The sequence below is a fragment of the Pithys albifrons genome, chromosome 6 (genome assembly GCF_047495875.1).
Source record: "Pithys albifrons albifrons isolate INPA30051 chromosome 6, PitAlb_v1, whole genome shotgun sequence".
Classification (NCBI taxonomy): domain Eukaryota; kingdom Metazoa; phylum Chordata; class Aves; order Passeriformes; family Thamnophilidae; genus Pithys; species Pithys albifrons.
Window position 1 is genome coordinate 7,067,960 of NC_092463.1, and position 13,804 is coordinate 7,081,763.

Below are 13,804 nucleotides of genomic sequence, written 5' to 3' on the forward strand. Positions count from 1 at the left end.
ATATCTGATGTTGAAAGAGCTTGTAGATAAATTGTGTATGTGTAAAATGGGAAGCAAGACAGCTTTTGCTTTTGTCTGACAGAGGCAATGGGGAACTGAACCACGAATTATTGGAATGTTTTGCTTCCTCAGGCTCTGCAGTTACCTTGCAACAGAATGCACCTACATATTTGGCAAACTTCCCTGACAAGGTCACCAGGTTGGTAAGCAAAGACACAGAGGGTATCAGTGTGCTGGTACCTGCTCAGCTCACAACCCCTAAGCACAGGCTTGGAGTTTGACCTCAACTGCAGCTAGAAAGAAGCTTAACGAATAATCCCTTTAACATGTGACGCACCTTAGGAAGACCCAGCCGTGCTGCTGATGGTAGAAATGATCAGCAGAGTAAATGCTTGGAGAACTGGGGGTTTGATGCCCAGAGATCACAAGTCTTCTTGGATAAACCTAAGTCTTGGGCTGCAATTTTGAAGCTAAGAGGAAGCACCTGATCTTTCAGCTGGGGGAAACCCTCTAGTGATGCTGGGCCTGGCACTGCCTACTAAGATCTTTGTTCTCAGCAGGGCGTGGGACATGAAGAAGATGAAGAGCATGGGGCACAAGATGCACAAATTACTGAATGACCAAGACTCCTGATAAGAGAAGGCAGAGAGCTCCCTGGGGCTCTCTAGCTGAATAGACAAAGCTTACTTACATTTTACCTATCTCCCATCCATCCCTGGAAGTGTTCAAGGCCAGGCTGGATGGGGCTGTGAGCAACCTAGTCTAACAGAAGGGATCCCATGACAGAGGGATTGGAACTAGATGATCTTTAATGTACATTCTAACCCAAACTGCTATAGGATTCTATGATTCCACCACCCCTTGGGGAAGGTGTTCAGAGCTGGGCCAGCACAGATAGATCACTGAAGAGCTCTGGTAGACTTAGCCTCTCCAGGGGAGACTGCAGGTCAGTCTGCTGTGTCCTTTCACCACCAAAATTGAAGGACACACAGTTTGGGGCTAAGGAGTTTCATTATTAAGGTTATGTTTGTCTTTACTCTTGTGGTTTGGAGCTAAAAGAATTCCTTTCAGGGTTGTGTTAGTCTTTGCACTTCCAGGTGTTCATTGCACCAAGCTTGTGTGTACTTTAGGGCATTTATTTCTCACCAGGCATGAGCAAGGCAGGGGAAGAGTTGAGCACCGATGTGTTTCCCCGTGGAGTCCCAGCAGGGGGGTGTTTCCCCCTTTCAAAGCCTTCCAGCCTTGTGGCAGGGAAATGCAGGCAGCAGGATGTGCTGGGCTGCTGCTCTGGGGTTTATGTTAATGTCTGGCTCATTTCTGCTGGAAATTGCAAAATCTTTCCTGTGGAAGGAGCAGGGAATTTGGCCCTCCATGTACATATGGACTGATGTATATTTAACCAGAGAGAAGATTTAGGAGGCACGTGAAACACCGGAAAAAAACAGAGGAGGCAGGAATTATACAGTTCAAAGCTGTTTTTTCACAGACTTCTATGCAGTGTTTTTATGTTGTTAATTTCTCTAACTCTTAATTCCACTTTATTCTCTCTGTCTGTGTTTACATATTTACACTGGGAGAGGAAATTTTGTTTTTCTTTTTTGGGATAGATAAGAGGAAATGCAAGAGAAACTTTCCCAGTGCATGAATTGAAAAATCAGTCATCTATTCCATATAACAAAGTACTTTAAAGAGCTGTAGAGACAGAAAGTTGACATTAAACTCTATCTACCCACTGTGACTCCTGTCTGCTTTTCCACCTTCCCAGTTTCCCCTCCTAAATGGAAGAAAATACCTATTTGAGATCAAAGTAGATCGTGGCTGGGATCAGCAAGCAAGGCTGAGACAGAGGCACAGCTCGCAGGCTTTCCGTGCTCTGCCTGGCCATGCAATTCCAACACTGACATCTTCCACAGGCTCTCCCAAATCCTCCTTGCCGGTCCCGGTGCTGGCAGCCCCGAGAGCAGCTGGAGCACGGGATGGAGCAGAAAGCCCGAAAACTTCATTCTGTAGAGGGACCTCTAGTGTTTTCCTTTCTCCATGTCCTGGCAGAGTTCCTCCAAAGTACAAATACACACAGAGCTCCCATTGTTTGCAGCCCTTCACAAGCCCACTGATCCTAATATGGAATTCAGCAGGAAACCCATGATTTCCTGACACACAGCAAGCTGGAGAAAGAAAGGAAAAACTCCATTAAAAACCTCCAGGCTCTCCTCCATGTTAGAAATGAAATGGAAAATGGAGTGGATTTAACAGGAATCCCTGATTCCTGCGGCCAAGCTGGAGGAAGGGAGCACGGAGCAGAGCCGCAGGCTGCTGGTATTTTTGAAGTCGCAATAAATACTGAGAACTGCCGGGCAGGATGAGGATTTCCTGACTGGGACAAACGAAACAGGACAGATCACTATTTTTATGATATTCCTCTCTGCATATTTAATTTATTCACCTCGATGTTTCTCTTGACTGATCTGGTAATTGTTAGAAGAGGCTGTGACAACCTGGAAACATTAGTATGATTTCCTGAGTTTGAGATTTGCTGCTCCCCCCTCTCCCCACTCCAAACTCAGGAAAAGTCAATACAATCGCACTTCATTTTTCCTTCATGTGCACTTGGAAGTCCTGGGAGCAGCAAGAGCAGCGGCAGCAGCGGCAGCAGCAAGAATGAACTGCAAGGAAGAAAATGACAACTGCACTGATGGGAGCAGGAATAACACCAAGAAGATGTTAAAATGTGTGGTGGTTGGGGATGGAGCAGTTGGGAAAACCTGTTTGCTGATGAGTTATGCCAATGATGCCTTCCCAGAGGAGTATGTCCCCACTGTGTTTGACCACTATGCAGGTAAGAAAGTGCTTTCAAAGAAATTTAATTGAGAGCTGCAGGACAGCCAGGTGGGAGGTAAAGGGAGATGGAGGAGAGCAAGGGACAGTTCAAAGGGGATTGCATGGGTTACTTCTTGTCCGGGAATGTCATTCAGGCCTGGATAGTCGCCAGGCAGCTTAGATGGCAGCTCTGATGGCAGCTCATACAATTGGGGCAACGCAGGATTTATTCAAAGAACTTATTTGTTTGCTTCTGATATTTATTTTGGTTTTGGCAGCTAAACAGAGTTAGCGGTGCGATTAAATCCACTGGATTTTTGGGATAACAGATGTAATTCAGCCTCTATCAATTTGTATTCTTGGTTAGTTTGTGAAGTTCTGAACTTTGCAGGCTGCAGTTATGAAGTCTATATATATGCGTATATATATTTTTATATATATATATATAAAAATGTATGCTATCGTGATCCTGTGCCTCATGGCAAATGATAAATAAATTACAATATTTATGTCCTATTTAAAGAATAATCTTTGAGAACATGTCCTATTTAAGGAATAATCTTTGAGAAAACCAGCATAGTCTCTTTTGGTGCTGTCAGAATATAACTCTCCTTTCAGAGGCATTTATTACTCCATCTATAAATAGATTTTAATACTATAACTTGATGATAGGGAAAGCAGAATTGGTGATTGGTTTGAATATTTTATAGTGAGAGAATTTGTAGTATAAGAAAAAAATAGAAACGTAATCAAGATCATCGATGATGTTCAATGCATCGCTGTGCTGAACAGACCCACAGATTAAGTAAAATATTCACAGGCTTCTTTCTCTAGCAATTACTTACTTTATCCAGCTGTGCCCAAAGTTATCACACAGATGGTTTATGGACTAAAACTGGTGCTCAAACATCTGCTTAAATTTTACTATCCCAAACTCTACTGTTTTTCTTCTCACAGTGCTTCTTTGGCTTACAGTTGTTGTTTATGAGATCCCTGACAAACAGATTTTAGAAGCACTGCAAAACTCATTGCTTATCTTGCCGCAGCAGTTGGAGTTTCCCTCATTCTTTCCCCACCTCCTTAAAAACTGAATTTTCATGGCGTGGCTTATCATAGATTTGGTATTCTGTAATGGGAAAATCTCTGTTTGCATTCTGGCTGCGTGTCAGGTTTAGCAGATGAACTGGCCAAACAAGAAAGCTGTGTAATTGCAGAATCTGATCCATGGAAATGTGAAGACCTTTTCATCCACAAGAGTGGGCAGCGTCACTTCTAATGCAAGCAGCTCTCTCTTTTCTCTGCCCTTTAGAAGAAAATCTTCACACAGACAAGATATAAGACAGAAGATTGCATGTTGTAAATATGTACTTCCATGAGCCAAAGTCCCTAGGGGAGCCAGGCTGCCTTAGATTGCAACAGCACCCACTTTCCCATGATAATTTCAGTTCTGCTCATCCCTTACAATATCCTGGTCCCTGCACCCACTACCCTTCTCCCACTCTCTTCCATGCCCTGCAAATACCTCTGCATATGGAAAAAGCCATACAATAGCTGGTGCGTGACCAACTAAGCATCAGTCTGGATGGGTTCGGAGTGAGTGTGGGGACACACACATGTGCCTGGGGGCTGTGCACACACATAGGCACTGATGCCAGCCAGGAAGGCTGGCACTTGGTGAGGGCACCACACTGAATTTCTCCTACCTACCCAGCTGCAGGTGACTCACAGGGACTTGCTTTGGTTTCCTTTCCTCTGTCAGAAGTGGTAGAAATTGCCAGCAGGCTCAAAAGTTACTGAGGGAGACAAGGGCTGAGGGAAGGTTGGGAAGATGAAAAAGCATAACCCTGGTTTCCTTTGAGTTCCAGGTAAAAGCAGTATGTGTGCACTTTTAAATCAAGCTACATTCTCAGGATTTGAAGATTTAGCCTCTAAAATATCTCTAGCTATCTGCCTTCTTAACTATTATAGTACATAAATGCATGTAGTACATAATATATATGGGGAAATTCAGAAAGATAAGGGAAAAAATAGCTCCATGTATGGGCTTGCTACTCTGAGACAAATGCTGTCCAGTGGTCAAAACTAGCATTGATCAAAAAAGGAATTTCAGGGGTTTGGGGGAATCCCATAGTTTTTTAAACCAATTTCACTACAAAACTGCACACAGAATCCAGCAGTAGAAATTACTTCCAGAGCAGCGTCCTGGAAAATATCCCACTCATAAAAATACTGCATGGCACAAAGTATAACATAACCTGTTTAAAATACTGTGGGTATTGACAGAGAAAAGAACCCACTTGGAGTGACCTTACCCCTGTGCTTATAGCCTTTAAGATAGTCCTTGGAACAGCCTCTTCCATATCTATCTGCATGGAAGCCCATGAAGAAGAGAAGTGGCACCGAGGGCATGGTGACACCACAGTCACCATGGCACACAGGGAAGCTTCATACATGGGCAGATCCTGCAGGGTGTTGGAGACTGGACAATCACTTTTGAATTTACCCCTGCCCTTGTCCCTGCTGAAACCAACACTTTTAGCTTTCCCAACAAGCTGAAACCATTAGATTCAGTCCTTCTGTGCTGGAAATGCCCAAAAGCAATTACTTGCTGCAAATTTTTTCAAAGCTGCACTTTCCATTGAAGGTTTTCCACCCAGGAGTTATTACCAGCAGTGGTGTGTTAGCAAGTGCTTCCTCTTGCCTCACCAGGTCACAACCTGGTTGTGAGTCCCAGGGCATTTACCAATTTACTTCTTCCTAATGGAAAATGTAGGGAGGATGGGGGAACATTAAAAATCGAGGATTCCAGTAGTGATCTCAGAGCAGTTTCTCACTGCCACGACTCCAGCAAACTCGGGGGAGACAGTGATGCTATCCAGGCCAGCATTGGGAAAAGCTCCAGCTGCACCACTGCTGTGGCCAAGGCATTAACTGTTCGTGGCCCCAGAGAACCAGCTACGTGTACTTGTTCTGCTGCACTGAATCTTTTTAGTTCTTTCTGTGGACAGGTGTCCATGGATCAGGTGAAACAGGTGGACATACTGAGAACAGTGGTCCAGAGCAAACAACCAAGGGCTGAGCTCCTGCAGTGTTAGATCTATATGGTACTTATTCAGTGCCTTTCACATGAAAGGGCTTGAAACCACTTTATAAAATTTGGGCCCAACCTGCCTCTAAGAAAATCAAAGACACTAGCTGAGTTTCACCTAGGGAAGGGACTGATAATCTTGTAGATAACTCACACAGCATTTACAACTCAGATACGGCAATGCCTGGGCCAAAAGGCTTTTGGTGTTTCACCACCTATGCAGCTGCACTGTACTAAAGTCCAAACCAGTTATTAGCTCCACACTATGAATATTCTGCCACAGATTTCACCCACAGTCCACAAAACCAAATTTCTTCAGGACCTCTTGCCAGGATTGGGATGTGATGGTTGTAAAGTAGGATCAGAGCATGCCAGACAAATGGGGAGGGCGAATTTGTTACTTGGATATGAAAATGGTTTCTTTCACTGGATGTGTGGAAGTTTATGAGCCTGGTTATTCCTTGAGGCATTTTGAAGAGGTTTTTCTAGAAGCCAGAGCCCTGGGTAGGTTTCCTTACTCTGGTGAATTTCCAAGTCCCACACTGGAAGTGCTTAGCCACAAGGCAAGTGGCTGTTTCTAGGGCAGGCGAACCAAAGTGCTATCCCAGTGACAAACAGGATATTACTGGCAATAACTGTAACAATAGGGACTGTTTGGATAGTGAGTAGATGCTTTAGCATGCTTGTTCCATTCCGTCTTTTGAACATCAAATGCTGATTTTCCGTGTGCAAAGGTCTCTCAGCCAGGGTGACTTGTATTGTGTCTAGCTATGTGAGGTTATACATGTTTATTTAGGGCTGAGGTTGGACCAACAAAAAATGCAATTCAACTACTGGCAGAGTTGGTTTAATAGTGCCAAAGTTAGCTGACTTGCTCTGGGAAATACAGAAGGAAGGTGTGTGTTATTTGTTACTTAGGCAGCCACCAAACATCCCGTTTTATATTCATGAAGCCTAAAAACACAGCAATTTTTAGCATGACATTTATTCACCCTAAAATCTATATTTAGGCTTCCTGGAGAGGAGATCAATGCCCCAAGCCTGTCAATGTTTAATAGACATTTGGACAATGCCCTTAATGACATGCTGTAACTTTTTGTCAGCCCAGAAATGGTCAAGCAGTTGGACTAGATGGTAGTTGTAGCCCCTTCCAACGAGAACTATTCTATTCTATTGCAAAAGTGCGTTTCTTTTAAGTAAAACAAACTCCATGCTTGAGGAGCAGTGACAATGGCATGCAACTAACTTGGCCCACTGTGCAAACAAAGGTGAATGGACTCCTTAGATGGTTGAAGTCTGAGGAGAAGAGGGTTGTGAATCTTAAACTGTCTGGTTGAGGCGTAGTACAGAGATTAGTACTACACAAATAGCTTTAGGAGCCAAAGTTGTAGCTTTGGTAAATAAGTGAGGTCAGTCCCTCTAAAGGAAAACAGCATCTGCAAAAAGTAGATGGTGTAAATATGTCCCTCCCCTCATGTGTCGGCACAAACTGGTGAACATTTATAAATAGTGAATCCATTTGAAAAAAATTAGCAGTGGCATGTGATCAGCTAATGAATAGCATACAGAATAGCTCAGCCCTGACTGAAGCTCTGTGAATTGAAAGCAATATAGAAGAAGACAGACATTACTTATGGTTAGGAGACATATTTTTGTGTTCTTTAGTGATGACTCAATGTAATCTGTCTGACTTTGCACTGAAGCGGGCTGGAGTGCTCACCGGTCTCACAGAGCAGTGATCCCAAACTTTTTGGCTAGGCAAGCCACTGGAGAAGGGAAAGTCTCCTGCCCTGGCATTTTTATTAGCATAGGAACAGTATTACTGCTCTTGCCCAGAGCAATCATCTTGTACCTGTGCAAATCCATAAATCTATTATATCCTGTCTGTATGTTACAGCCCTGACTCCTGTTCCTCACGTCCTTCCATGTAAGAGAGAAGCTGGAAGTCAGCTATCACTGATTGGCTGGTTGCTCTGTGTCCCAGGTCAGGCAGGAGCACCCAGGGGAGACAGATCAAGAAACAAGCAGCTTTGCCTTGCAGCCTCTCACTGTGGGGCAGAAATCATCTGCCAAGAAATCAAATGGGAGCCGTAACATCCCAAATTTCTCCAGCTACAAGCACGAGAGCACATCTGTCCACGCTTTTGATGTGCTAGTCATTTTTAATTGATTGCTACTGCACATTGGTTTCAACCCATCTCTGCCTGCCATGGTGTGTAAGTGATGACTTAAAGCCCACGCCATCACTTCTTTCCCCCCTGTTGAAACCTCATGAGACAGGAAGGGACTACCAAAGGAGATTTGCAATTTCTGCACGGGTGCTGCTGTGGGAGTCTTCACACCACCACATTCTTGAGACAGTTGTCTCCTATAAACAGACTTGGTAGCACATTAGAGAAACCCTTCATGCAATGTTTGGGGTCATTAAACTGAAATATCTATAAATAGCACTGAAAGAGAGCTGTGATGTTTCTTTTCATGGATGTTTGCAATGGTTTGATTTTTTTCTTTTAATGTTCATCCAATTTTGGTCGTACAGATTTGAACTCTATCACTGAGACAAGAAAGCACTGACTCTTTTAAGATCTGGCTTTTTAAACTGGCAGCCACAGAATAGCTATGTTCATTTTGCCTCTCAGGAGCTAAAAAGGCTTCTCTGCCAATCTACCTGGCATCATCCAGAATAAACCAGGGATCTCAATAAAAAGTTCAAGGTACAACACAACAGAAACCCCAAGGTTTCCATGGCTGCATGTTTTGAACATGAATTTTACAGAACCACTGATTCCTGGTCTTCCCAAGAAAGGTTTAATTCTGTGTTCTGAGTCTCAAAAGTCAGAGGTGATCTAGTGATCCTCAGGCTTTTTCACATCCAGGAAGCCTAGACAGTCCATATACTGAAAAGATGCCTTTTGCCTGAATCACCATGGTTATTCCCAATTCAAATGAGACAGGCACCACATAGACCCCCGAACATCTCGGGGCCTTTTCCTTCTGGAGGTGTTTTGCAGTGTGCAAAGACTTGAGATAACTATCACTCCTATCTCTTCCTCACACACATCCCTGTATTGTCCTGCGGGTGCACAACCCACTTGAAGCCCATGGAGACAGAGGTGTGTGCATGCTTTGGGATCCTATTTCTCAGGGCAGATCGTTTCTGCAGAAGTGCTCTGAGCTCTGTGGTGACAAAGTCCCCATAGTCCCCTCCCCACTACAGCTGGGAGCGGGTATGAGCCTGCAGCACCTGAGCTGCTTCCCACCTTTGCCTCTGGCTCTGTCATACAGCTGCTCTTGGTGTTGCTGCCATTCCTGGTTTGATTTTACTTTGACTTTATGCTACAAAGAGGCAAAAAAGAGCTCTGCACCAATCCATCCCCCACCTAGGACTCCACTGACAGCCCAAAAGCAGCAGCAGCCCAGTGCAGAGAACTGATTTCTTCAGCCAGTATCAGTCAGGGGATCCCCTTGGGACATCAGGGGACAACACTGCACCATGAATGACATTTGCAGTCTGAAAACTAGATGTAGAGAGTAAGCAAACTACAACACACATCACGAAGGATAGTGCCAGGAATTAGAGGAGTGGATGAAGCAGCCATGTTACTGTATCCAGACTTATCCAACCTAAATTCCACCTAAGCCCCTCTGTCTACTCTTGTATTAGCTATGTGCTGTTTGAAGGGCAAGAGGAATCACAAAGAATACTAAACAAGGATTTAGACCATTTGAATGTGTATTGCTGGTTTGGATGTAGAATGATGGGATTTTTCTTAAGGTCAGTCACACGCCGGAGGGAATGGGTTGAAAAGATGGAAAAGTGAAAAGACTTAAAAAGAAATATTTCTTTGCATGGTATGTGATTAACCTAAGGAACTTATCGCTTTATAGAAGTTCCTGAGGACAAAATTTTAACAAGGTTTGCAAAAAAAGGAGGTTGGACCAGATATCAGGGAGATTGAGTGCTTTCACAAGCTAATGAAAAAGACTTCTGCAAGAAGTGAGCTGACACCGCCCTCTGTCAGAGTCCAGGATGAGGCCTAAATTTGGTCTCATGAATGGCAAATTCTCTTAAAGCTGCTCACTGCTGTGTCAGAGGTGAAGACACTGGGCTGGCTGTGAGTTTGGCCCAATCCAGCACTCTTGTGCTCAGAGATGTAGAAAGGGACTTTTTAGTGTGATTCTTCTGACATATGGATGGGCAGATTTTGAAATTTTTCTTATGTAGAAATGGACTGCTGCAAAGAGACATGGAGGGATTTGACTGGAGCACAAAAAGGGTTAACAGTGGTAGCAATGAGGAAATGACCCATTTCTTCTCCACTACTCCAAGTTAGTCAGTCCTAGTCTTTCCTTCCCCTTCTCATAAGTGTGACATTGCAAGAGGTGACATCAGCTGAGAAAACCAAAACTGAAACTGACGCCTCTGACCCTTGAAGGACAATCTCTACAGGTTGAATTAAATCACATCCAGTATCTTAAAATCAATAATTGGGTCAGTACATGTGACCAGCCACCCACACGAGTGGGCAAAGCCATTTGGGGGGTGCCAGACCAGGAGTGTGTTGGCAGCCAGGCAGATGCTTTACAACAGAAGATGCTCCACAGGTAGGAAAGAAGGACAAAAACTTAACAAAGAAGTCTAAGCAACCCAAAGTCCTAGATATGTAAAAATTTCATTTCTGCAGGATGTGGCAGTGTTTTTACCAAGCCATCATTGCAATGGCTTAGTTATTGATTAAGTCAATACAAAACACTTCCACTAGTACTTCTTTCTCATTTTCTGTTCTCTTGGGACACCTTGATACCTTGGTGTCTGTACTAATGATACACACCCTGTTACTGTGCATCACTGTGTGTATTTTGCCCTGCAGGCTGTGCCTGTCCTATGCTGTAACTTTCCAGTTGTTATGGCCAGACTTAATGACATCATGGAAATGGCAAGGGATGAGGAAGAGCAAACATATTTCCTTCAATTGTTCTGTTCAGACAAAGTCATTAAACAGTAATGACATCTCCTGTCAAATTGCTATTTATCTTTGCAGTGAAAAAATACAAGTTATTGTATTTCTCATCTGCTTTTGACCACTCATCAGTGTCCTGTCAGTCATATTGTTGTTGTACCTCAAGTTATGGGTCTTCCAGCTATTCAGGGAATATGTTACTAAAGAAATGGAAGTTTTATGAATTGTCACCCCAAGTTTTATGCCAACAGGTACTGAATGAATGAATTCTACATTGGATTATTGAACTAGTATTCATCTCCCTTTTTTCCCCAAATAATATCAGTAAAAATTAATTTTAAAGTAATGTCTAAGAACTAAAAGGTTAAAAAAAAGGTAGATTCACCTTATTTAATATCAAGGATTAATTGCATTCAAACTCAGGAGTTCTCAGTCAAGACAAGCCGTGTTACCAGAAGCCTTGGCTGAATCTGGTGACTAGACCTTATGTGCAGCTTGTACATCTGCTGAAATGTTCAAGGGTCATTCATCAGCCAATGGCTTTCCCATGTACCCAGGTGGACAGGAAAGCTCTCCCAGATCTGAGAAGGAATCATTTCACCTCAGTGGAATCCCAAACACCATTTGTCATGTCTCAGCAGTGAGGACACAGCCAGCAGAGCAACATGAAGCAGAACCCAGGGATACTACCCAGTCATGTGGTTGCTGTCACCTTTGGATTCAGGTTGGATCTCTTTTGGAAACAGATTCAGGCCTCATGACCCAGCCATGGCTTCTCCTGAGCATTTGTTGTGCAGCAGACATAATCACAGATTTAGGACCAAGAGCAAACCCCTTTTCTTAAACAGGTATTACTGTGGGCCCAAAAAGTCCTATGTGAGAGTAGGGAGGATGGCTTGGAAGGGCACTGAGGAACACAGTGCCATCTGCACCCTGTGGCACTTGCTGGGTGTTGGTGTGCCCTAGTTAGTCCCTGTCAGCAAAGTGGTGTGTTTGGGATTCCAGGGAAGGGGAAGGCATGAAAGGCCTTGAGAGATTGTTAGTTCAGTAACACAGTTCCCCACATTCAGTGTGTGCCCAGTGCACCAACAAATCCAGCAGTGGGGTTACCCCAGGGTTGCCTTTTTACCTTGGGAACTGGCACAGCAATGAATCCATAAACATAAAATGCGCCAACCAGCCTCAGGGGAAGAAAAGGCTGGAAAAAACTTTCACTGACAGGAGAAGCACTGGGAAAAAAAAAAAAGAAAACTCTCAAAGGAAGAAGATGGACAGCTGTAAAAATATTCCCAAACACAGTGGCACAGGAGGCACAGTCAGGAGGTTGATGGCTTTGAGGCAGGAGGGAAAGAACAGCAAAGCGCCGTACCAACTCTTCCTCACTCTTGGTTCAGGACAGTGTGGAAGTGTCTCATGGAACTAGAAGTCCCAGGGATGAGCACAGGAGCCAGCATTTAGGCACTTGAAAGAGTTAAAAAAGACTGTGCAGAGGGACTGGATGGAAAGGTCCTGCCACAGTGCAGGAGGATGCCTGAGATGACTCACTAAAAGTACTTTCCAACCCCTGCAAACAGAGGCCACGTCTCCTGTTAAAGACTCTCTGGCACCAACTCCAGCTATAACTTTGAAGTAATGGTATTAACATATCTACTCATGCTAAGGCTTTCTGCAGACTGTAAGGAAAAGAACAGCTTCAGCAGTGAGTGGGAAAACATACATGTTTAAACATAACATTAATTTTTATCCCCTGGGAGATGGGACAAAAAGAGCATCTATTTACAATAATATGCTGCTTTGCTGAGAACGGACTTTAAGGAAAATCCCATAAGGTTGAAAAATGTGTTTTAAGTTCACAAACTGTCTCATGCCTTGGCTCCAGAGCGGGCAGCCATCCAGCTGCTGTGTCCTCCCAGGCCAGACCCTCCCTATCTAGGACATGCTCTGTTTCTGAGCAATCCCCCCAGCTCCATTTCGGAACTGGTTATCTTACCAAGGCACATTTTGCTCTTATAACTAGGTGTGCAGTCATGTCTTTGTCTAATTTTGGGAGCCCAGTTGCTTGAGACCCTGTCCACCAGCAGCAGAAATGCAGACTTGATTTTCCATTTAAAAGGTGAGGCATTTCCACAAGGAAGTCTCAGCTCTGGAACTGACACTTAAAATGCCTCCTGAGACCATTTATTTTATGCTATATATATCAAGTTTGTGGAAGCAATGCCCAGGACATCATGTTGTCCATTCCACCTTGGACCAGAGAGCTGCTACTGACACGTTGGGTTGTATGATCCTGCTTCCCAAATGTGTCCATATGGGCACACAAACTCCACTGAGGGCTTGTGGTGTATCTGCATATAAATTACAAGATACCTCTAGAGAGGTGTTTTGAAACTGCATCTTTGTTTAGTTATAACTACACAGAGACCTCTTCAGCTATATCAAAACCTCAAAGGATGCTATAGTATGGGTTGTAATGTCTTTCTAGTTTAATGCTATTTTTGCTCATTGAAAACTTGCCAGTAAAATTTTCAGCAAAAGCATGAACAACATCTAGGAAGGCATTTGGATGCCATTGTTTAAGCTCTTACAAAGCCCTTTTAGAAAGTCCTCCTTAGTGTGGCTTTGCTTTGTTCTGTGTAGCCAGTGATGTAACCAGTAAATTGCAAAAATTGCACAATTGCCTTCATCTCATTACCTTCTAGTTACTGCTCAGAATATTTTAAGTCTGTTCCAGGAATACAAAGGAGTAACATCTCTCATTTTAAAAACCGTATGGAAAGTACACCATTCAGAAAGTAATTTTCCAGGAATATCATCTATCAAAACAGGATCAAACTCAACATTAAAAGAGGAGTTCATATTCCAAAAAATATTCAGTTAATCTGCCAGAAATCAAGCCCTATGGAAGAAGTCCAAATTAGCTGGGCCAGTTCATGATACC

General features: G+C 43.6%; 1 protein-coding gene across 1 annotated transcript in view; it reads left to right on the plus strand.

Moving 5' to 3' along the window:
* The first annotated feature begins 2,118 nt into the window (after positions 1-2,118).
* The window catches only part of RHOJ (ras homolog family member J), a 62,702-nt gene continuing 51,016 nt past the window's right edge, over positions 2,119-13,804 (plus strand). Inside the window, exon 1 of the mRNA XM_071557330.1 lies at positions 2,119-2,836. Coding sequence (XP_071413431.1) covers positions 2,659-2,836 — 178 coding nt within the window. The 5' untranslated portion in view covers positions 2,119-2,658. The remainder of the gene's footprint in view (positions 2,837-13,804) is intronic.